At 44.0% G+C, this 23,056-nt stretch overlaps 1 protein-coding gene across 1 annotated transcript in view; it reads left to right on the forward strand.

Moving 5' to 3' along the window:
• Window positions 1–23,056, forward strand: part of LOC125114519 (testis-expressed protein 2-like) — a 101,051-nt gene that overhangs the window by 34,308 nt on the left and 43,687 nt on the right. Inside the window, exon 2 of the mRNA XM_047757845.1 lies at window positions 12,681–14,322. Within this exon, the coding sequence (XP_047613801.1) occupies window positions 12,706–14,322 (1,617 nt within the window). The 5' untranslated portion in view covers window positions 12,681–12,705. The remainder of the gene's footprint in view (window positions 1–12,680; window positions 14,323–23,056) is intronic.

Consider the following 23,056-nt stretch of genomic DNA (forward strand, 5'->3'; position numbering starts at 1 on the left):
TTTTTTTTTTTGTCTTTTTGCTATTTCTTTGGGCTGCTCCCGTGGCATATGGAGGTTCCCAGGCTAGGGGTCGAATCGGAGCTGTAGCCACCGGCCTACACCAGAGCCACAGCAACGCGGGATGCGAGCCGCGTCTGCAACCTACACCACAGCTCACAGCAACGCCTGATCGTTAACCCACTGAGCAAGGGCAGGGACCGAACCCGCAACCTCATGGTTCCTAGTCGGATTCGTTAACCACTGCGCCACGACGGGAACTCCCTGAAGTTTTTTAAAATGAGCTTGAAATTGTGTTTTTTTTTTAAATTGAAGATTTCTATATACTGTTCAATCCTGTCATTTCACTTCTAAAAGCATTTACTAAGGAAATAGAAAGGCAATCAAAGGTTATGTATAGCATTATAATTTATTACAGCATCATTTGTAATAGCAGAAAAAGTTGTGGTAGTATCTTGTATGGAAATTACATTATGGAATATTCATTTTATAAAGCTATTTAAAGTCATGTGTGAAAGAATCTTTATTGATTTGAGGAAATTCAAGAACAGTTAGCATTTAGGAAATGCTTGCTCTGTACCAAGGACTGTGCTCAGTGCTCTACATAAATTGTTTTATTATTCAATCTTTTCTCTTTTTGAAATCTTTTAAATCTTTCATTTAATCTTCTGAACGGTCTTTTGTCATTCTCGTTTTCCAGAAGGAGAAACTTGGTTAGGGTAAATAATTAGGCTGAGGGTCACACTCCTGCCAAGTGGGTGGAACTGAAGCCAAAGGCCCAGATGTTGATTATTTCATTGTGTTATCTTGAGTATAAAACATTACATACAGTTCATTCATACATACACATACCGTGTGACTCATTTTATAAAATGACTCTCTCTGTCTAAGTTTTCTCATGGGCCAGGTGTGCGGGATAGGCTAGTGCGATTTGATATTCTGAAGATAATGATTTTATTTTAAAAACTGACGTACATGTACAGGTATTTCCAAAAAGTATTTGGAAATACCTAAAAATAGAAAATAAAAATTATTGATAAGCCTATTATATAGAGAAAACTAGCATTAATGCCCCCCCAGCCCTTTTCGCCCATTGTATTGCATGTATGGGCATGAACATCGTTTTGGTCTTAATATTTACTGCAAAACTGGTTTCAGAGACATTTTTGCTAATTATGTCCCAAGGCACTAGAGGGTTTGTCTCACTCACCCTGCCCTTGACAGCATCACATTGTATTTTAATGGTGGGATTTGATGACCAAAATTATTTCATTGATTTGTTTTCCAGTTCTTTGTTGTATTTAGTAAGTTGAGCTTTTTTGTTTGCTTATTGGCCAACTTTTGGGTGAATTGCCCGTTCCTGTACTTGGGAAGTATTTACTCACAATGTCTTCCTAAAATTGACTGTTGGAGACCTTAAGCAAGACTATTAGAAAGTCCTTCTTAGGGGAAGTTTCACTCTGCGAGTTGGAATACATTTTTCTTACAGGGGTGAATTAGTGGTCTGTGGTTAAAATTTGAAGTCCTAACCATTTGGAATTTGACTTTAAAGTTTGACTTTAAAATTTAAGGAATGATTGGCAAAATGTACACAGGACCTCTCATGCAACTTCCTGAGAGTCTATGGTTATTTCAAAATAAAGATTTAAAAGTTCAAGGAATGGGAAAACATTGCCTCCTTCCTGTAATTAATTCTAACTGGAAGGGCTAATGGAAGGTAGGAGAGTGCAATATTTGACAACAGACCCAAAACCAAACAGTGGTTAGAAAACTGCTTTGTTGTTGTTTTTAATTTGGAAATAATCTCAATTTTTTTTTTTTTTTTTGGTCTTTTGTATTTCTAGGGCCGAAGGCGTGGCATACGGAGGTTCCCAGGCTAGGGGTCGAATCGGAGCTATAGCTAGCCGCCAGCCTACACCACAGCTCACAGCAACGCCAGATGCTTAACTCACTGAGCGAGGCCAGGGATCAAATCCATGTCCTCATGGATCTTAGCTGGGTTTGTTAACCACTGAGCCACAGTGGGAACTCCATAATCTCAAACTTTAAAATGGTTGCAAAAATAAAAACAAATAAGGGACACTGTATACTCTTTCTCAGATTCACTCATTAACCTTTGACCCCATGAGCATCAGCTTCTGATAGGTGCTACTTTGTGACCATAGCCAGGTTCCTTCTTCTCATTCTCCTTCAGGATTTTCAGTCTTCTAGTCTTCTAGGTCCAGACCTTCACTCACCTGAACAAAACTCTTTATACCCAGCTTTCAAGCTTAAGAACATGCAGTGGTTCTGTTTCCCAAGATTTAAATATAAATTTGAACATTTAGCCTTTAAAAACTTTGAACAATTGATTCCTTGCCTCTAAACTCAAAATTATTCTTTCTCCCCTGCCCCCGGCACAGCCCCTTAGCTGTAGCTGAATACCGTCTTTTAGCAACTCTCTTGTTCTGTCTTCATTGACCTGTTTCTGTCTCTGTGCCCTTCTTTGTGCAGATATTTCAAATCTGCATATTGTTTTGTTCATGTCTCTTCCTCCTAAGTCACATACATGACTTTGCTGCTTTAAAAAAAAAAAAATCTCCAGACTTCCTTACTCCATTAACACTATCTGATTTGAGCTTTCCTATCCTGAGTTTTCATTAATTTAAGGTTGTTGTTTTTGTTTTGTTAACTTTCACATAGATGTCATTATACGACATCCATCTGTTGCCTCTTGAGTTTTCTCCCAGTGGGTGGCATCCACGTTACCTTTTATAAACCTCCATAGGCCTCTTATAGTTGTGCTAAAGGTCTGACCTGGTTTTGAATGAGTTACTGTGAACTGCATTTGGATGTCATTATTAGAACCATCTAGCAATCTGTAAAGCAGAATTCTAATCATGTTGATGCTTTGGACACCTTTTTCCTTCAGTGATGTGCCCCCCTTCCCACGTGAGCCTTCCTCATGGCAGGTAAATGTCCATGCGGTGGCTACAGGGGGTGAACTGCTTGGGTACTTGTGGTATAAACCTCATGTTGTGGTGTTCTGCTGAGTTGGAAGAGACTTTGAATGTGGGAATCTAATAATTAATGGGAGAGGAGTTCTGAGTTTCCAGCAATCAAGATCTAAGTGCCGTGGGAGTTCCCTGTCTGGCACAATGGCATTGGTGGTGTCTTGGGAGCACCTGGGATTGTAGGTTCAATCCTCTGCCTGGCACAGGGGCTTAAGGATTCAGCATTGACACAGCTTTAGTTTAGGTTGTGCCTGTGGCTCAGATTTGATCCCTGGCCCTTGGGAACTCCATATGCCGTGGGATGGCCAAAAGAAACAAAACCATGGCCTGTGCTGGACGTAGAGTACTTTCCTTTCTTTCTTTTGTCTTTTAAATGAAACTAAGGCTCGTGCTAGTTCATTATCTGCAATGTCAATATTGATTTTTGTTTGTGAGTTGGAATATTAACAGATCAGAATGGCTGCTGGCAATTCTCAGCTGCTTCACTGAATTTAAATGAATCGAGGGATAGCTATTAAGATGTTCTTGGATTTTGGGGGCTAAATCAGGCCTTCCTACCATGGTTGGTTTAGACCAGACTCATTGTTTCCTCTGGAGCATCAAGCTGGGAAAAAAAAAAAAGTCTTTAAGGCCCTTCTCTACTTTTCATAAAACCAAATCCTATTAAAAACTGCACAGATAAGAGATGTTAAGACATCCTCCGAAGTACAGTGAAGCTTGACTCTTTTCCTCTGCCAAGATGTGTTTTTGAATTAAAACTATTGACTGACAACCCATCCTAGCAGATGGTACTCATATATCATATGTCCAAGTGCAAGCTTGTGCAGAGACAGCAAATATCTAACGGGCCAAATTTTTACAAAGACAAAGAATTTTAACAATGGGCTTGAAGGATTAGGGATGCTCTTGAGAAATGAGTTCTGTTCCAAACCAGGCTTGCCTCTTAAGATGCTGTGTTACTGTGCTCTCTACATCTGGAGATGAGTTTAATTTCAGTCAAAATTGCTTGCTTCTTTCCTCTTTTTCCTTCCTCCAGCACTTCCTCTAATCTAGTATATGAGTTAGAAATTAGTAATAATAATATGATGATGATAATGATAATGGCCACATACTATTTGTCTGTTCTAATGCGGTGGACAGAGGACCACGTAGATGAGTTTCTGCTAAGTGAGTGTCATGGAAGGAACTCTTTTTTTTTTTTCTTTTTCTTTATGGCCTTGCCTGAGGCATGCAGGTTTGGGGTCAGGGATCCTGAGCCACAGCAATGAAAACGCCAGATCCTTAACTGACAGAGTCACCAGGGAACTCCTTTTTTTTTTTTTTTTTTCTTTTTTATGCTCCTGTAGAGCCTGGAGAGTGAATCATTTCAAATACAGCTGGAGGTAGGGAGGGAAGTTATTATTAGAAAAGTAGTCCAAAAAACTAACAACAACCAAAAAAACCAAACCCGTCATATTCAGAGAGGTTATTATATCCAAGTTAATAAATGCTAACGTTGAGTCTTAAAATGGCTCTTCATTTTTCATTGCACAGTCTGATTTATTGTTGACTGGTTTTTCATGGACTAATTAATGACGATAACCTTTTTGAATGACTAGAAATAAATTTCAGTTTTGGTATTCTAACTCTGACTCGACTGAGGTTGATAATTCATGGAGTTCATGATAGGGAGGGCAGCTGGCCACGGGCTTCCTGTTGAGGCTTTTGCTTTTTATGGCATCCCATCTAGGTTGGATGGGAGCCATCAATTTGTTCCTTGTTTATTTATTTATTTAGGCTGTGCCCATGGCACTTGGAAGTTCCCAGGCCAGGGATAGGGATCGAACCCAAGCCACAGCAGTGATAGTGATCCACAGCCGTGCCAAATCCTTAACCACTAGGCTACCAGGGAACTCCTGTTCCTTATTTTTAGACTGGATAGAATAGAATCCCGCATAAATTCTAGGGAGGGAAATCCTTATGAGAGGCTTTCTCAATCTTAGTGAGCACTCTGAACATCTTTACAGTGCACAGTAACTTCAATGGAGAGTTACAGTCAAGACTTTAGGAAAGACCCATCAGCAGGGCAGTTTGAGATAGCCTGCTTCCCTGAAACACACCTAAGGCTGAGTTTCAGAGAGCATTTGGCTCTAAGTAGCTTTTATCCCCCTAAGAAAGTATGGGAGCATAAATGCGTATATTTGCATATATTATGTTGGAACATAACCGCATGGTGGTGTAAATACTAAAGAACAGTGTGAGCTTTTCACATAGAATTGTTCTAGTTGGCACGATTAGTTCAAAGTATTTCATTCTAGAGTTTTGAATGGTAAAGTTTTTAAAAATTTTTAATTATGGTAAAGTATACATAACATAAAATTTACCATCTTCACTATTTTTAATTATATAGTTCAGTAGTGTTAAGTATATTCACATTGTTATGCAACCCATCTACAGACTTTTTTCATCGTATAAAACTCTATATTCATTTAAAAAAAAACAAAACAAAACAGGAATTCCCGTCGTGGCGCAGTGGTTAACGAATCCGACTAGGAACCATGAGGTTGCGGGTTTGATCCCTGCCCTTGCTCAGTGGGTCAAAGTTCTGGCGTTGCCATGAGCTGTGGTGTAGGTCGCAGACGCGGCTCGGATCCTGTGTTGCTATGGCTCTGGCGTAGGCTGGCAGCTACAGCTCCGATTCGACCCCTAGCCCGGGAACCTCCATATGCTGCAGCAGTGGCCCAAGAAAAGACAAAAAAAAAAAAGCCTCCCTATTTCCCATTCCCCCAGCCCCTGGTAACTGCCATTCTACTTTATATTGATTTGATTTTTGCTTTTTAGGGCCGCACCTGCAGCATATGGAGGTTCCCAGGCTAGGGGTCAAATTGGAGCTACAGCTGCTGGCCTACACCACGGCCACAGCAACACGGGATCTGAGCTGTGTCTGAGACCTGTGCCACAGCTCACGGCAGCACTGCATTGCCGACCCACTGAGCAAGGCCAGGGATCAAACCCACATCCTCATGGATACTAGTTAGATTCGTTTCTGCTGCACCACAACAGGAACTCGCTGTTTATTTGAATTCAGTTTCTTTAGATAACTCATATAAGTGGAATCATACAGTATTTGCCTTTTTGTGACTGGTGTACTTCACTTAGCTTAGAGTCCTCCAAGTTCTCAGATCTAAGTGAGGGCTGGTTTGCTTCTGGTTCACCTACTACAGGTAGAAGTAGCCCTTTGGCGTCCCAGCTCATCGTGGAACAGCCTCCAGTTAGGGCTCCACCTCAGCCAGCCTGGAACTCTCTAGATATCTGCTCAGGAGATCAATAAAACAAAGGTTCCTATTTGGCAGAATCATCCAATGTTTTGAGGGCAAGAGTGGCTCCTGTCGCGTTCATCCCTCTGGGGTTTTTCCTTCCTTTCATCCTGATGATTGTTTACTCAGTTGTTGAAGCTTCAGTGCTTTTCAACTTTTTTTTTTTTAAATATTGATTTCATTGTTAGTTTTCAGCAGAACAGTGGACCTGATAATGGAGCCTATTTTCCCAGACACTAGACTCTGGCCTCAGTTTGTCAGCATTGCCTCTGCCACCCCTGACAGAGGCGGGGTGGATGGGGTTAATCTTTAGCACCACTTTGCTCATGACCAATTCAGACTTTTGATTAAACATCTCTCTGGCAGGAAGTCATCCTATATGACATGCGAGCTTTAGGCCCTCCTCTCACAAAACTTGAAGTCAGTGTTGAAACCCAAGGTCTTGACACAACATTGTAAATCAACTATACTTCAATTTAAAAACAACAACAACAAACCAAGATCTTGTTCTCTGCTGGTGGCTTTGGGAAAAGGAGACCTGTTGGGAGAGAAATGACCTTTTTTGGCATCTCAGTTCCTGGGGGCTTGATGTGGTTGTTGTCCCCCCCCACCTTTTTTGGGAGCCTGGTTATGATTGAGTTGAGACAGTAGAGGTCAGGAGGCTAGTTACTTTTTTATGATGCTAGATTGTCAGCTGGATAGTGAATTCTTATTTCTCAGTGCTGCTGGTCACATGCTAACTGTTGAGAACAGAGCTCTTAGCTCCTGAAAGAGCTGATCTTGCCGGTGCACAGAGTGGGTAGGTACCAAGGCCAGGACAAGCAGCGATAACCAGCATGCGTGACACATTTCAGGAGGCAGATTGCTGTGGTGGGAAAGGCATCAGGACATGAGTGTCAAAAGCCCATGTCTAACCATCCCCCCACCCCTTCAGTATTCAGTGCTGTGGCCTTGGACAAACCACGTAGAGTTGCTGGACAATAGCCAGTTGCTTTTGCTCTTGACTTTGACTGTCCTTCAAGGCTGTGACTTGTGGGAGGGCCTGTTTTGTTGGCACCGACAGCCAGCCACTGAAGTTTGGAGAGGACGGTGCTTGGAGTCCTCCCCAAGAGGAGGAGGGAGTGGCCACTTGATGGTTTGTCTAGACCCCATACTGAAACTGACAGCCCTTATGACTTGAACCTAGCCAGAACCCAGGTTGGGACTTGAACCCACGGTTTCTGTTTATTTTTATTTTTTGAACTCACGATTTCTAAATTAGAATCACTCACCCGGTGTCTAGACTTACTGGTTACCGTTCTTTTTTTTTTTTTTTTTTTGTCTTTTTAGGGCTGCACCTGCGGCATATGGAGGTTCCCAAGCTAGGGGTCTAATTGGAGCTGCAGCTGCCAGCCTATGCCACAGCCACAGCAACGTGGAATCTCAGCCGTGTCTACAACCTACATCACAGCTCATGGCAACGCCAGATCCTTAACCCACTGAGCGAGGCCAGGGACCAAACCCCGCAATCTCATGGTTCCTAGTCAGATTCGTTTCCACTGCACCACGACAGGAACTCAGGTTCAGGTTCTTTGTGCCTGAGAGACAAAGTGTAAGGCAAGAAATAGATTTCTTAAGATAGGGTACTGCGAGAGATGCAAGTGGGCCATCAGGGAGGCTCTGTCCCAGGGATTAGGTGGGCTACATTTTTATAATTGAAGGGAAATGGGCGTGGGAAAAAAGAAAGACCCTCCTCTTCCTCTTTCTTTGAATAGTAGCTCCTCCTTGGTATCAGTAAGAGAGTATTTATTTGACCCTGTAAGATCAAATGAGGACTGTCATGGTGCTTATTCAAATCTGCAGAAGGGCGATCCTTAAATCCTGCCCTTGGTCAGGCAGGACCTGAATGCAGGCCTCACCCCATTCCCCACCCAGTGACCTGAGGCATAAACCTCATGCCTCCACAAGTCAAGCAAGGCTTCTTCCTTCTGATGGCGCTCTTGAGCAGTTACTAACTTATAGTGGTCTTGCAACGCTCCCTAGGTTTCCCTCTCTGTGGTCCCTTATTGGGATGTCTGCAACTCCCTGTGTAACGATCCTACTCCCTCCCCATCAAAACCATGGACTTTGGTTCCAGGACACGCAGTTATCCAGCCATCTGGGGCCTTGAAGCAGTCTTTTTTCTAGTCTAACCCCCTCTCATTTGCAGATGAGCAAACAGGACGCTAAGATTTTCTTGCATTTAAAAAGTAGTAGTGCTGCTCTAGCCTCACATGGCACGTTTTAGTATAAAACTAGTGAAGTAGAGCCAGATTTTGCTCAGTGTGGATTTGGAGGAGTTTACTCTGAACCACTGAAGCCACCGCCTGAGCTGTGGAGAAGGGTATTGGCAGCGGTGAGCCAGACAACCTCCCCCGCTGGCTCCCAGGCACTAGCGCTCCTTGGGGCCCAGCTCAGCCCAGTTGGCTGACACAGACCTGAATGGTCAGGCCACTCAAGATGGCTGTTCTCCTGCTCTGTGTACATCATCTGCTGAACCAGTCCCAGCTTTATCTACACCCTGCTCACATGACTGACCTTCCTGCATACTTGCCCCCAGGCCAACAAGACCTAAAGGCAGTCTAGCAGTGATCAGCAGAGTTCCCTTTAATTGACAGGTCAGGGGGCCCAACTTGTGTGCTGGAGGATTGGGCAAGTAGGGCCCTGATGGCCCTTCCTGGGCAGGTGCCAGCTCACTGTTCCCCGGGGCCCTCTCTGGCTGCTAAGACCACAGGTTCCTGGATGTGCTGCTATTTGCTCTTGACTTGGGCCTGACTTTGCCTGCAGGTTCCCAGGCCATCCCATCCTCAACTACAGAAGAGCCTACTTTTGCCTTGCTCCCTAGAGGACCAGCTTGCACTGTTCAGCCCCCAAATGATGCTCTCTCTCTCTTTGCACCTGTGCCCACAGTCACATTTACTGCCAGTGAAGCATCCTTAGAGCAGTACAGCCTTTCAGGTCATCCTTTATGTTATGAAAGCAATTTAAATCTTATTTTTCAGCCTACTGAGAATTATCAAGTACCAAACTTTCTTTTAAAATTGCCTCTATAGGAGTTCCCCTCGTGGTGCAGTGGTTAACGAATCCGACTAGGAACCATGAGGTTGTGGGTTCACTTGGCCTCGCTCAGTGGGTTAAGGATCTGGCGTTGCCAGGAGCTGTGGTGTAGATTACAGATGTAGCTTGGATCCTGTGTTGCTGTGGCTCTGGTGTAGGCCGGCGGCTACAGCTCCGATTCGACCCCTAGCCTGGGAACCTCCATATGCCGCAGGAGCGGCCCCAGAAAAGACGAAAAAAGAAAAGAAAAAGAAAAAAATTACCTCTATAATTTTCTTTTTAAATTACCCTTATAAAACTAGGTGACAGTTAAATGAAAAACATATGTTGCACTTGGTATTTTTCTTCTTGCTAAGCCTACAAACCTCTGGGCTTTGAGATAGCAGGGAAAGATTGTCCTGGACCTGCAGCTGGGTCTTTCGAGCCTGCCTCCAGCTCCTGGATTTAGATTGCTTTGTGTCCAGTGGGAATAGAGCCTGAAGGTCATGAATGAGCTTGGACAAAACTCTGTTGAAGAGTTTTTATGAAAGTAATTTCTCTCAAGTGTTGATACTGAAAATGTGTCGTTTCGGATGTGTCCTTGTTGTGACTGGCCCTTGAACTGTAATTCTTGTCATTGTTGGGTTATTTCCTGTTTCTAGGAAATACTTTTTCTTGTCCCCCACGCCCCCAGGTTTTCTCCCCCTGCGCCTTCAACACACACACATTTACCTTTTTCCTTGTTGGTAGTATCAGTTGCTAGCATTTTTTTTTTCTTTCTCTTTTTCTTTTTTGGCTGCCCCTTGATATTTGGAGCTCCTGGGCCAGGGTCAGATCCGAGCTGCTGTTGTGACCTATGCTACAGCTTTTGCAATGCAGGATCCTTTAACCCACTGTCCTAGGCCGGAGACGAATCTGTGTCCTGGTGCTGCCGAGACACTGCTGATCTGGTTGCGCCAGAGTGGCAACTCCACTTGGAGGCATTTTGAAGATGAGTATGTGGTGGAAGACTTAAATATAGGAGTTCTTCAAATTAAAGAAATAAGCAACAGGGAGTTCCCGTTGTGGCTCAGTGGGTTATGAACTCAACTAGTGTCCATGAGGATGTGGATTCGCTCCCCGGCCTCGCCCAGGGGGTTAAGGGTCTGGTGTTGCCGTGAGCTGTGGTGTAGTTGAAGATGAGGCTCAGATTCCCTAGTTGCTCTGCCTGTGGTGTAGGTCAGCAGCTGCAGCTGTGATTGGACCCCTAGCCTGGGAACTTCCATCTGCCACAGGTGGGGCCCTAAAGAGCAAAGGAAAAGAAACAAGTGACAAACGTAACATTGATTGTGGAGATAACTCATGTAACTGTATCATATTGGGTTGTGACTAGCACTTGTAAATACAAACATACAGGCCCTAGAAAATACACTTGCCTGCCTGCTTGCATCTCTCACAGGCGTCCTCTCCTAATAAATCTATTTCTTGCCTATCAAAAAATAAAAAATAAAAAAAAAACATATAGGGTTTTAGGTTTGGAAAGTACTGTTAGTCCCTCATTTAACAGATCAAGACCCAGGGAGAGAGGTCCTGGCTTCTTCAAGGTCCCACAGAATGGGCTGGAAAGGGAGCAGGTATCAAAAGCCCTATTGCCTAGTCCCAGGGCAGTTCTCTTCTCTCTCCCATGATGCCTTTCTCATACTGGGGGTCTCCCCCTGCTCCCCAGTGCCCACCCTCCATCCAGGCCGTGGAGGAGAGTCCCATGCGTCAGGACATACCATGCCCATACTCGTCTTCATGCCTCTGTCCCTTATTTCTTATCACGCCCAAGCCACCACAACCTACCCATCAGTTTAAAATCCCGCCTCCAGGAGTTCCCGTCGTGGCTCAGTGGTTAACGGATCCAACTAGGAACCATGAGGTTGCAGGTTTAATCCCTGGCCTTGCTCAGTGGGTTAAGGATCCGGCGTTGCCGTGAGCTGTGGTGTAGGTCACAGACACGGCTCGGATCCCTCGTTGCTGTGGCTGTGGCTGTGGCTGTGGCATAGGCTGGCAGCTGTAGCTCCAGTTAGACCTCTAGCCTGGGAACCTCCATATGCTGAGGGTGCGGCCCTAGAAAATACAAAAACAAAACAAAACAAATCAAACAAACAAAAAAAGGAGCTCCCATGTTGGTGCAGTGGAAACGAATCCGACTAGCTCCGATTGGACCTCTAACCTGGGAAACTCCGTATGCTGCAGGTGTGGCCCTAAAAAGACAAAATAAATAAAATAAAATCCCACCTCCAGTGCTGGTCTCACCCTCCTCTGAACTCCTGAAGTTCACTCCTCAAGTGTGTTTTAGTTCCCTTGACAGAGTCTGTTTCTGGATTTTGGTGTTCGTTTCCCTCTTGTAGGCCTGTCCTAATGCCTGGTTCCCGGTAAATGGGCCTTAAGTGAATTGGGAGAGGTCAAATGTACTGGATGTCACAGGGTAGCTTTGGCTACTTTTGTTTTGCTGCCCAGCTTTTCCGCCAGCTTCTAAGCTCCCTAAGCACAGAGAGCATAGCCTCCATGTCTCTCGCCATAGCTCTTGGCAGAGTTTTCATTTTCTGGCTTATAGCATTGACACTTCATTTTCCTGCCCTTTGAGTCTTGACTTCAGTTTAATATATAAGATTGTTTTATCTTGAAGCCTCAGAACATGGCCATGTCTTCATGGCTGCCTAAAGACTCCAGCTTGATGGTGCCTATCGTTTGGGAATAAAGAAGCCAGTAGGTCGCAGCACTTAGTTTACAGATTTCCCTTGCTACCCTTGGATAGTTTGCTGCTTATTTGCAGTGGCAAGATATACGAGGGTTGGTGGGAGAGGCAAGCCAAATAATTGTTAGGATTGCTGTGAAAATTGTCTTGCAAACAGAAACCCTCCAGGATCAGCTTTTTAGAGCTAGAAAACCACAGGTGAAATTTTTGTTCCAAGATCCTCAAAATCCCCAGCAGGCTGCATTTTATCCTGTTGCACTTCTGGAGTACTGCTGGTAGCAACTGTGGTGCAGGTCTTTCAAGCCTTGCAGTGTAGCATTACTGATAGAAATGAGTCAGTTAAGAGGGAGGAAATAATTACTTAGGTGTGGTGAAGTAAACAGACTATATGGCATTTATGACACTGGTTTGTCGTTTGCTCGTAAAAGAGAATGCCTCACTGGAATTTGATGAAAATTAAACCATTAAACTGCTCAAGTGAAGAACAGTGGCCATCTGCCAAGTAAAAGCATAATCACCATTTAGAAGTGAGCTTCGGCTGCCCTCCTGTCCGCACACGACGGGGTCTCCTGTGGAGAAACCACTTTCTGATTTATGGTTTTCTCGCTGTTTTCACAGAGCCTGAGCCCTTGTGAAGCCGGCGATGACAAGTCTGAATGGTCGCCATGCCGAGAAAACCATTGACATGCCAAAACCATCCGCCCCCAGAGTGCACGTGCAGAGATCCGTGTCCCGAGACACTATCGCCATTCACTTCTCGGCATCCGGGGAGGAGGAGGAGGAAGAGGAGGAGGAGTGCAGGGAGTACCTCGGGGAGGGGCTGGACGACCAAAGCGTTGTGACGGGGCTCGAAGCCAAGGAAGACCTCTACCTGGAACCCCGGGGTGGCCATGACCCCATCCTGGCAGAGGCACTGTCCGTGCCCTCTGCCGTTTTGCCCGTCTCCGTGCACACTGTCAAGCTGTTGGAGCCCCCTCCTCCTGCAGCACAGGTATTAAGTACAGTGCCATTGGCTCTGTCCCCGGGGTCGTCTTCGTCGGGGCCCTTCGCTAGCTCTCCCAGCGTGTCGTCCCTTTCTGAGCAGAAAACCAGTTCCTCCTCCCCGCTGTCCTCGCCTTCCAAGTCTCCTGTCCTCTCGGCCAGTGCCTCTTCCTCCACCCTCTCCAGCGCGAAACCCTTCATGAGCCTGGTGAAGTCCCTGTCGACCGAGGTGGAGCCAAAAGAATCCCCGCACCCCCCGAGGCACAGGCACTTGATGAAGACGCTGGTCAAGTCTCTGTCCACCGACACCTCCAGGCAGGAGTCCGACACCGTGTCCTACAAGCCGCCCGACTCCAAGCTGAATCTACACCTGTTCAAGCAGTTCACGCAGCCCCGAAACACAGGTGGAGACTCCAAAACCGCCCCCTCTTCCCCTCTGACTTCGCCTTCGGATACGCGCTCCTTTTTTAAAGTGCCCGAAATGGAGGCGAAAATCGAAGACACTAAACGACGCCTTTCAGAAGTCATATATGATCCTTTTCAGCTTTTTAGTAAAATTATAGGGGAAGAAAGTGGCAGCCATAGGCCCAAAGCCTTATCTTCAAGTGCTTCAGAACTCTCCAACCTGTCCAGCCTGAACGGTCACTTGGAAAGCAATAACAACTACAGCATCAAGGAGGAGGAGTGTGACTCCGAGGGGGAGGGCTTGGGAAGCGACCCCGGTGTCCCCAGGGGGGACCACCCCCCGCCCACCGAGGAGCCCTCCAGGGAGGCGGAGCCCAGGAGTTCCCAGGGGAGCAGTCTGAAGGATTTAGGCCTGAAGACCAGTTCTCTGGTTCTTGAGAAATGCTCTCTGTCTGCCTTAGTGAGCAAAGAAGACGAAGAGTTTTGTGAACTGTACACTGAGGACTTCGATTTGGAAACAGAGGGGGAGAGTAAGGTTGAGAAGCTCCCAGAAGTCCCTCTCAAGCCAGAGGTGCTGGCGGAGGAGGGCCCCGCTCTTGACAGTGACCACGAGGTGGACTCGGCCAGGCAGCACCCGGAATTACCGGTGAAGACGCTGGGCATCTTCGTCTTGTGCGTCTATGGGTACCTCATCCTCCCCCTCCCCCACTATGTGAGCGGACTCTTTTTGGGCATTGGCCTTGGTTTCATGACTGCAGTGTGCGTGATTTGGTTTTTTACACCACCAAGTGCTCATAAATATCACAGATTGCATAAAAATCTCCAGCACTGGAACCCAAGGTCTCTGGATATCAAAGAACCTGAGATGCTAAAGGTAAGCCTCTCCCCTCCGCAGCAGTGGGCTGGCCTGCAGCCTTATTTTAGATCTGACTTTATTCTTTCAGTTGATTGTCACAAGTTGTTGCACAAGCAGTGTTTTTAAGACTGGCACCTAAGAGACTTGTTTGGTAAGACTCATTCTAGTTGAAGTTTTCCCAGTTCACACACACGTGGTTTTTCAAGGCTCTAGAGAGTAGCATTTACATCCAGGTTCCATTTCTGTCTCTTTCTAAATTTGCCAAGGACTTGCTCCTTGCTAAGGATGCATTATAACTGAGTCTGCTAGGATTAAATATTCTTGAGACCCTGGAGATGGGTTAAATACTCCTGGGATGCAAGAGGAGGGACAAGGAAGAGAAGGCGGATTAACGTCAGGGATGGGCACGGCTGGCACCAGTCTTTCCCCTGTGCACAGAGAGGCCTGGGCTCTAGAGGGAGGCATCACCTTTCTGTGACGTCGTGTCTCAGAACTTGGGCCTCTTGAAAGGCACCCGAGGAAATCCATTAGGGTGCACACAGAAAATGTTAGAACTCCCATTTGTAGTTATATCTGTTTTATAATATACGCAATATAAAAGTACAACTGTAGCTTACATAGTTCGTAAGTCATAGGCACCTACACACATTTTTTATGTATATATTTTTTTAATTTTGGTAAAATACACCTCACAAAATTTACCATCTTATTAACATTTTTAAGTGAACCATATTATATTTAACATTCATTCACATGGCTACAACCTGCAACCAGCACCACCATCCACTTTGCTTATCCATTTAATCCATTCGTACTTAGGTTGTTTGCACATTTTTGCTGTTATGAGTAATGCTGCTTTGAACATAGGTATACAAATATCTTTCAAGACCTTGCTTTTGATTCTTTTGGGTGTATACCCAGAAATGGAATTGCAAAAGTTAAGAAAGCTTTTAACGGAGTTCCCGTCATGGCGCAGTGGTTAACGAATCCGACTAGGAACCATGAGGTTGCGGGTTCGGTCCCTGCCCTTGCTCAGTGGGTTAACGATCCGGCGTTGCCGTGAGCTGTGGTGTAGGTTGCAGACGCGGCTCGGATCCCGCGTTGCTGTGGCTCTGGTGTAGGCCGGTGGCTACAGCTCCGATTCAACCCCTAGCCTGGGAACCTCCATATGCCGTGGGAGCGGCCCAAGAAATAGCAACAACAAATGGAATTGCTGGATCATATGGTAACTCTAGTTTTAATTTTTTGAGGAACTACCATACCATCTTCTACAGCGGCTCTACCATTTTTGCATTTCTGCCAACAGTGCACAAAGATCTCAGTTTCTCCACATCTTTCCGGCACTTGTTATTTTCTGTTTTTTTGATTTTTTTTTTTTTAATAATTCAAAGCTTGTTTGATTTCCCTGTGAATAGGTTTTTCCTCCTCTCTGCTTAAATAAGAATGCTCAAAAAAAAAAAAAAGGCACCACGATCTCTCCTTATTACTGCAAAACAAAAACAAAACCCCCACCACAAAACAAGGGGAAGAACTCTCAGGGTTCAAAATACTGTTTGTTAATATTTTGTTTTTAAATTTCAGAATCTTTTTTCCTCATTCAGAAAAAATACACAGCCAATGTTTAAAAAACACAGAAAACTCAAAATTATTATTACACTAGTGGAAGACAATTATAGTACATATATGATATATATGTATACTATGTATATATTTTGTGTGTGTCATTGTTTTTTCCCACATTTCTGCACATATGAGTATATATATCACACACATTCGTACTCATGCACTCTTCGTTTAGATTTAGTGGGATCATATTCAGACACGTCTCAGAGATAATGTGAGTTCAGTTCCAGACCACCACGATAAAAGCGAAATATTGCAGTAAGGGAGTCACAGGAATTTTTGGTTTACCAGTGCATATAATAAAATTATGTCTAGCAGTGGGATGGACACAATGTTGTGGTAAAATAAAAGGAAAGTAGGAGTTCCTGTGCCTCCTTACAAATGCCTGGACCCAGAAATGATGCATATCCACTTCCATTCCCATTCCACTGGGATGAGCTAGTCTCATAGGCCCCCAAAGTGTCAGAGGCCCTGGGAAATCTAGGACTTGGCTGGGCAGCTTCTTTTCAACAAAACCTTTACACTATGGAAAGGGCTACCCAAATTTTGGAGACACAGCTAGCCTTCTCTGCCTCACTTTCATAGTGCTTATCAGAGCTATAGTTCTATGTTTATTGTCTGTTTCCCTCAATACACCGTAAGTTTCATGAATGCACAGGCCATGTCCATTTGTTTATCCTTGTGTCCTCAGCCCCCCACATATATTAGGCACATGCTAAGTAATTGTTGGATGAATGGATGGGTAAATGAATGGATGGATGAATGAGTTTTATCAGAAAATTTAGAGAGTAAGTTAGTATTGCCCTATCATCTGCCTGAGAAGTTGTTTTTATAAAGAAATCCCCAATACTTGCCCTTTTTTTAAAGAAAAAAAATTAGGATTTAATAGAAGTGATCTTTTAAGAAGATGAAAAATGATTACTAAAAAGCATAGCTTATAGAGAGTGTTTTCTTTCCCCCCGGCCGTGGAAAAGCCAAGAGGGTTCATCTTTGGCAGGATTTGAAATTTGATGTTTCTTGCTTAGAAATCTCCAACTCTGCTCCCCTTTTACCAGTGCTCATACAGCGCTGCCCTCCTGAGTTCAAAGGGAGGAAAGAATGAAAGAGCATACCAAGTAGAGCACTGGAAAAATGGGAATGGTGGCTTTGAATTGATGCAGGAGATGGTTTCTTTGTAAAACACTTGTGTGAACCTGTTTCTAGGGTGAGTTGAAAGAGTGACTTTTTCAAAATAACTTGATTTGGGGATTGAGCAGTGGTTTGAGTTGTTTTCTCAATGCATCTGATGCTATTTAGTTGGTTTTTATAGAGGGTATGATGATGCAGGTATGAAAAAAAATTTTTAAACATTCACTGATACAGGAGGCTATAAAACCTGCCTGTGATAAAACTCTCTGGTACAGAGGCCGGACCCCCTGATCCTGCATACTTCATGCCCTAAGCAGACTGCATCTAGAAGGAGGGAGCTTGGTGCTCTGGACTCCTTTAGGGCATATGCATTCTCATTGATGGGTCCAGGAAGTCTTTGCAACCCGGACTGAGTCTGGTTCCTTGGCTTCATAAACAATTCAAGGAGCATTGCAGTTTTTCTTTGATGTGCCTTCACAGGATCGGGAAAGGGAGGAGAGAAGTAGAGGTTTTCTGTACTTTATCCAGGTGATTTTAGTATTCCATCCATACTGCAGACATTTGTATTTTAACATGATGGTGCAGCAGTGATGCCTGTGTGGGATGGTGAGCCCAAAACACCAGTCTGCAGCCAAGCAGTGGCCATTCTCAAAGACTGGCGTGGGGTTGGCGAGGCCTCGTGGTACTCGTGGTACTCTACCTCTCCCACCCTGAACTCTACCGGCGTGGCTGTGGCTGTGGCTGTGGCGTAGGCTAGCATCCCCTGGCCTGGGAACTTCCATATGCCACAGAGATAGCCCTAAAAAAGATTTTTTTTTTTAAATGGGAAAAAAATTCCAGAAAGTTCCAAGAAGCAAAACTTGAATTTGCTGCATGCTGGCAACTGCTTACATAGCATTAACACTGTATTAGGTATTATAAGTAGTCTAGCGACGACTTAAAGCATGTGGGGGAATGTGCACAGGTTATATAAAAATACCACACCATTTTATATAAGGAACTTAAGCATCAGTGGATTTTGGTATCTGCAGGGGTCTTGGATTCTGAGGGACAATTGTATTTAATTCAGTGCCATTCTGCACAGTAACATTTCTACAGTCTATGGAGAAGCTTCCTGAAGATATCAAAAGGTTCTTGGGTTTATATTTGAGTGTAATTGTGAATTATATTCATGAGTAAGTTCTTTATCTCAGACTCATGAATCATCTGCTGAACACAGCAGTAGGATGTTGGTTTCAGGAGTGTGGACCTATCCCTTTTGAAAGATTCGATGTAGAAAGTTGATTAATATTACACTTATGCCATTCCAAAACTAACAAATTAATTTTGGAGACCTCCCCTTTTTCTTTAGGTCATGTCACATTTAGATATTCGTTTATTTATTTTTCATTTTTTATTTTTTTGTTTTTTAGGGCTGCACTCGTAGCATATGGAGGTTCCTAGGCTAGGGGCTGAATTGGAGCTACAGCTGCCGTCCTACACCAGAGCCACAGCAATGCTGGATCTGAGCCACGTCTGCAACCTACACCACAACTCACGGCAACACCAGATCCTTAACCCGGTGAGAGAGGCCAGGGATTGAACCTGCGTCCTCATGGATCTCAGCTGGATTCATTAACCGCGGAGCCACAAAGGCTGCTCCACATTTAGATATTTAATAAGGAGGGTTAGGTTTTTAAAATGATTGCATTCCCTAATACAGGCTGTGGTTTTGACATATAAAAGAATGCTTTTGTAGGGAGAACACTATCAATTTTGGGAAGAAATTCTAACTTGTAGATTTAACCTCAATTTCACACCATTCTTTCTTTTAAGAAATTGGAGTGAGCAAACCTTAAGGAAAAACAGCCTCATTACATACAGCCAAAAAAGATTGCTGTTCGTTGGTCTCTTATAAGCCTCAATACAATGAGCATAATAAATAAAAAAATATTTCTTTCTACATTATACTTCACTGAAAATATCCTGCCCCTGCAGTGGGTCACTTAAGTTTTTATGTAAGTTTTCTATAACCATGGCTATTGCCTTGTTGCTAGGGGAGTTTGTCAGGTGAGATGTTTCAGTGCAGGCACTGTTACTCACTTCAAGCAGGTACCCCAAGTTTTGAATTGGTTGGAGAAGCAACTGTATGGAAAATACTTGCTGAATTACATAGGAACAATGGTACAAATGTCAGGTGACTCCAGAATGATTTTTTTCATCTTTTATTCTTTAAGATTTTATTGTAGGAAATTTCAAGTGTGCACATAGGTAGAGAGAATAATATAATGAATTCCCATGTGCCCGACACCTGGCTTCAGCAGTCATCGTTTTGCTGTTTTCCACTTAACCTGCTGTGGCATGGCTGAACCACCATTCTGGTCCACCTAAATAGAGCCACAGTTTGTAGCATCATTTCCTTGGGAAAATGCATCCTGAATTACACATAGGTATTGGAGGACCATCCTTTTTGGTTTTGTTGCAGGTGTCATCTATGGAGTGAGGAGAGAGACTGTGGGCATCGTTGGTCTGAGCTTTCTCAAATTGTGTTTGTTTTTTTTGTTTGTTTGTTTTGAGTAAAGTATCAACCATGGAAAAGCATCAATGCTAGATATCTTTCCACCTCTAAATTTTATATGTGGTGTATAAGGAAGGTACAAAATCCATCAAAGGTTGTTCTTATTTTGCAATAATTAGCCTTTAAGAAGTTTGCCATCCTCCCAAAGACGAGACTGGAAGCAAGATAGCCCCAAGGCATGAGCATGTTGGTGTGTTGGTGCCCTCTTGGCTGTTGTGAACTCTCTGTGTCATTCTGTTGCTCCTTTCAGTGATCTTCAAGGTGGGTTGCTGAAGACGTGATTCAAGAAGAAAAAGTTACTGTTTCTAGTTTTGCTTTTTTTATCTATAAGAAAGTAAATAAGCCTTGCTAATATTTAACATACAGATGACTATATGTTGACCTTTGGCCAGAATCCTTGGAAATTATCAAGAAGGCTATTTGAAATACGGATTTACATTCATTATCATTAACAGTGAGCCTCGCCCTAAGTATATGTGTTTTGATGGGTCAGCTGAAGATAGTACAAAGCTATCAGAAAGGAATAACTTAAAGTGAGCAAAAGGCTAATTATTTCATTTTTGCTCTTTCTTTTTTTTTTTTTTGTCTTTTATATTTTTAGGGCCTCACCCAAGGCATATGGGCATTCCCAGGCTAGGGGTCTAATCAGAGCTGTTGCTGCTGGCCTATGCCAGAGCTAATGCTGGATCCTTAACCCACTGAGCGGGGCCGGGGATTGAACCCACAACCTCATGGTTCCTAGCATTCATTTCTGCTACACCATGTCGGGAACTCCATTTTTTTTTTTCTCTTTATTTCTATTTTTAACCTTTTATAAAAGCTGTATCACATTAGAACATGTATATAATTTATAAGTAAATGTATATATTGTAGGAATATACTCAAAAAATTTTAGCCGATATGATGTGTGAGCTAAGGCTTGTAGGCTACTAATTTATTTGCTTGCTAATCTATTATACTTTCAACACTTATTGTTAATATGACTTAATATTTATCATATATTAACATAAATCAGACCTTAATTATTTCATTGGTTCATCTGATATGTTATTCTTCTAATTTACATGCTTGTTATCTCCTGCCTGTCACTGTCTGCCAATGCATCTACTTGAATTTGCAAACTGCTGCCCTAAAGGATAGGAAAAACTAGAATAAAGGCCATTTTCACAGGCAGAGTCTGTGGCTTTAGCCCAGACTCCAGTGCTTCTAGTGACACTGCCGTGAAGGTGACCTTGAAGCAGGCAGTTGGAGGATGTGGAGAGTATTGATGCTGGTACTTCCCTCCCTTAATGGACTTTATGTTTAAGACAGTGTCTTCGGGCAGCATTTATTTTGAATGTTGACTATTCACTTGAGGCTATCATTCGTAGTGTGAATTCTGTGTCTGTAGGCCTGTCTGTCTGTCATTTTGGGTAAAAGCAATTTTGTATGTAAAGTTCTGTAAACTTTAACAGACTATTCCTGCCTTGTTCCCAAAGTCCATGATCTGTGATACTGTGTTTTAACTGGTGCCTCTAGTTCTGAACCATTAGTGATTCAAAAAGGGTTTAAGACTAGCAAAGAGAAAATCCTATTTATGTCTTCGTTTGGGGGACGAAAGAAAAACAATCACATTTTTGTGTGCTTCCAAGATGATTTTCAGCAGCAGGGGCCTCACTCAGTTCTTATGTTTAAGAAGATAAACATGTTCTGGCTCTGTTCTTGTGTATAGGATTTGCTCCTTCCCTAAGAGACTAGATGAAGGACTGATGCAGGGGATCTGAGTGACAGGCAGCCTCAAATGCCAGCACAGCCAGGTGACAGCAGGTGTCAGCCCAGGCACCCCTCGCACTGAAGATAGAGAGATCTCCATTGCTTCCTCAGCCAGAAGGCCAGCGCTTTTCTCTGGTCAGCTCAGCATCAGACTGACCAAGAGAGCATTGGCCTTGACCTCCTGATTGGCCCTGTAACTGAAAGTGAGCATGGGGGTAGTTCTCCCAGACTTTACTATTTTGCAAAAGGTTAATTGTAGCTTTTAATCTTTCCAAGTATTAAATGAGTCCCTTTATAGGTTGTGGTTTGTAGTTTGAGCCAGACTGGCTTCTAAGTCCATTTGAGAATTGAAGAGAAACCCCTGACCTTTTACAGATCAGATCATAGGACCAGTCTGTGGGCCAGACAGCTGCAGCCCAGCTGACTGGGTCATTGTCCCCCAGAGGCGTTCACTGACTCCGTTTTAACAGATCCAGTGTCAGAAAGAAATGAGGCTTGTCTGAGTCGCTTTAGTGTGGGTTGAGAGCATCTCTGAGTCCTTTAGTTGAGCGGAGAAATGGAATGATTGCTCACTGTGTCTACACCTCTTTATACCCGCCCCCAAGTCCCATAACAAAACAAAGGTGGAGAAATATCTTACTTGAAGGGATTCAGGGTTAAGAACAGGGTTTAGAACAGCTGAGCAGTGGACGATTGGGCACCATATGGGGAACACGATGAAGGCCTTGGAGTTGCTGCACTGGTATCAAAAGGTAATCAGGAGTTCCCATGCGATTCTGCCGGTTAGGGATTTGGTGTGGTCACTGCTGTGGCATGGGTTCAGTTCCTGGCCCGTGAACTTCTGCATGCCTCAGGTGCAGCCAGAAAGAAAAAAAAAAGTAAAAAGGAAACAAAGATAATTAGGGTTTGCACCGAGTTTGCTTTCTTCAAGGGCAACCTGGTTTCAGGTCAGTAGGGGTACATTTGGGGGCAGAAGAGGGAACTCTGTTCTGAGAAGTCGTGCCTGCCCACCTCTTAGCCTGAGCCTCCCGACGGCTAGCTTGCATCCAGGATGCCTGATGGATATGGGTCAAGTGGCAGCCCTTGTGATTCTCTTAGTCTTTCCTATCAAAGCTCGTAATGTCCCAGAAGGACCCCTACGCAAGATTGAGGACCTCTCTCTCTGCTGTAGATAAGAAGTGGCTAATTCAGTTTCTGTCCTGAAAATCTTTAACATTTTTTACTCTTCGGTGTCTTACTGAGGTTACTTATTTTCTTGTTCTCTGCTCTTTGGTGCAATTATAATTTGGTTTTTCTTTTTGGAATCAGTGACCAAGTCTTCAAAGTAAACTCGAGGTCCTGTTGTGGTGAAGAGGAAACGAATCTGACTATTATCCATGAGGATGCGGGATCGAACCCTGGCCTTGCTCAGTGGGTCGGGGCTCTGGTGTTGCCGTGAGCTGTGGTGTAGGTCGCAGACATGGCTTGGATCCATCGTTGCTGTAGCTGTGGTGTAGGCCGGTAGCTACAGCTCCTGTTGGACCCCTAGTCTGGGAACTTCCATGTGCCAGGCATGTGGCCCTAAAAAGCAAAAAACAAACAAACAAACAAACAAAAACCCCTCAAAAAACAAAGTAAACTACAGCTCCCTGCACTTACTCTCAGCTCGTTCGTTTGCTTCTCCCCACCCATGCAGCTACACCTATACCTGCA

The sequence above is a fragment of the Phacochoerus africanus genome, chromosome 14 (genome assembly GCF_016906955.1).
Source record: "Phacochoerus africanus isolate WHEZ1 chromosome 14, ROS_Pafr_v1, whole genome shotgun sequence".
Taxonomy (NCBI): Eukaryota; Metazoa; Chordata; class Mammalia; order Artiodactyla; family Suidae; genus Phacochoerus; species Phacochoerus africanus.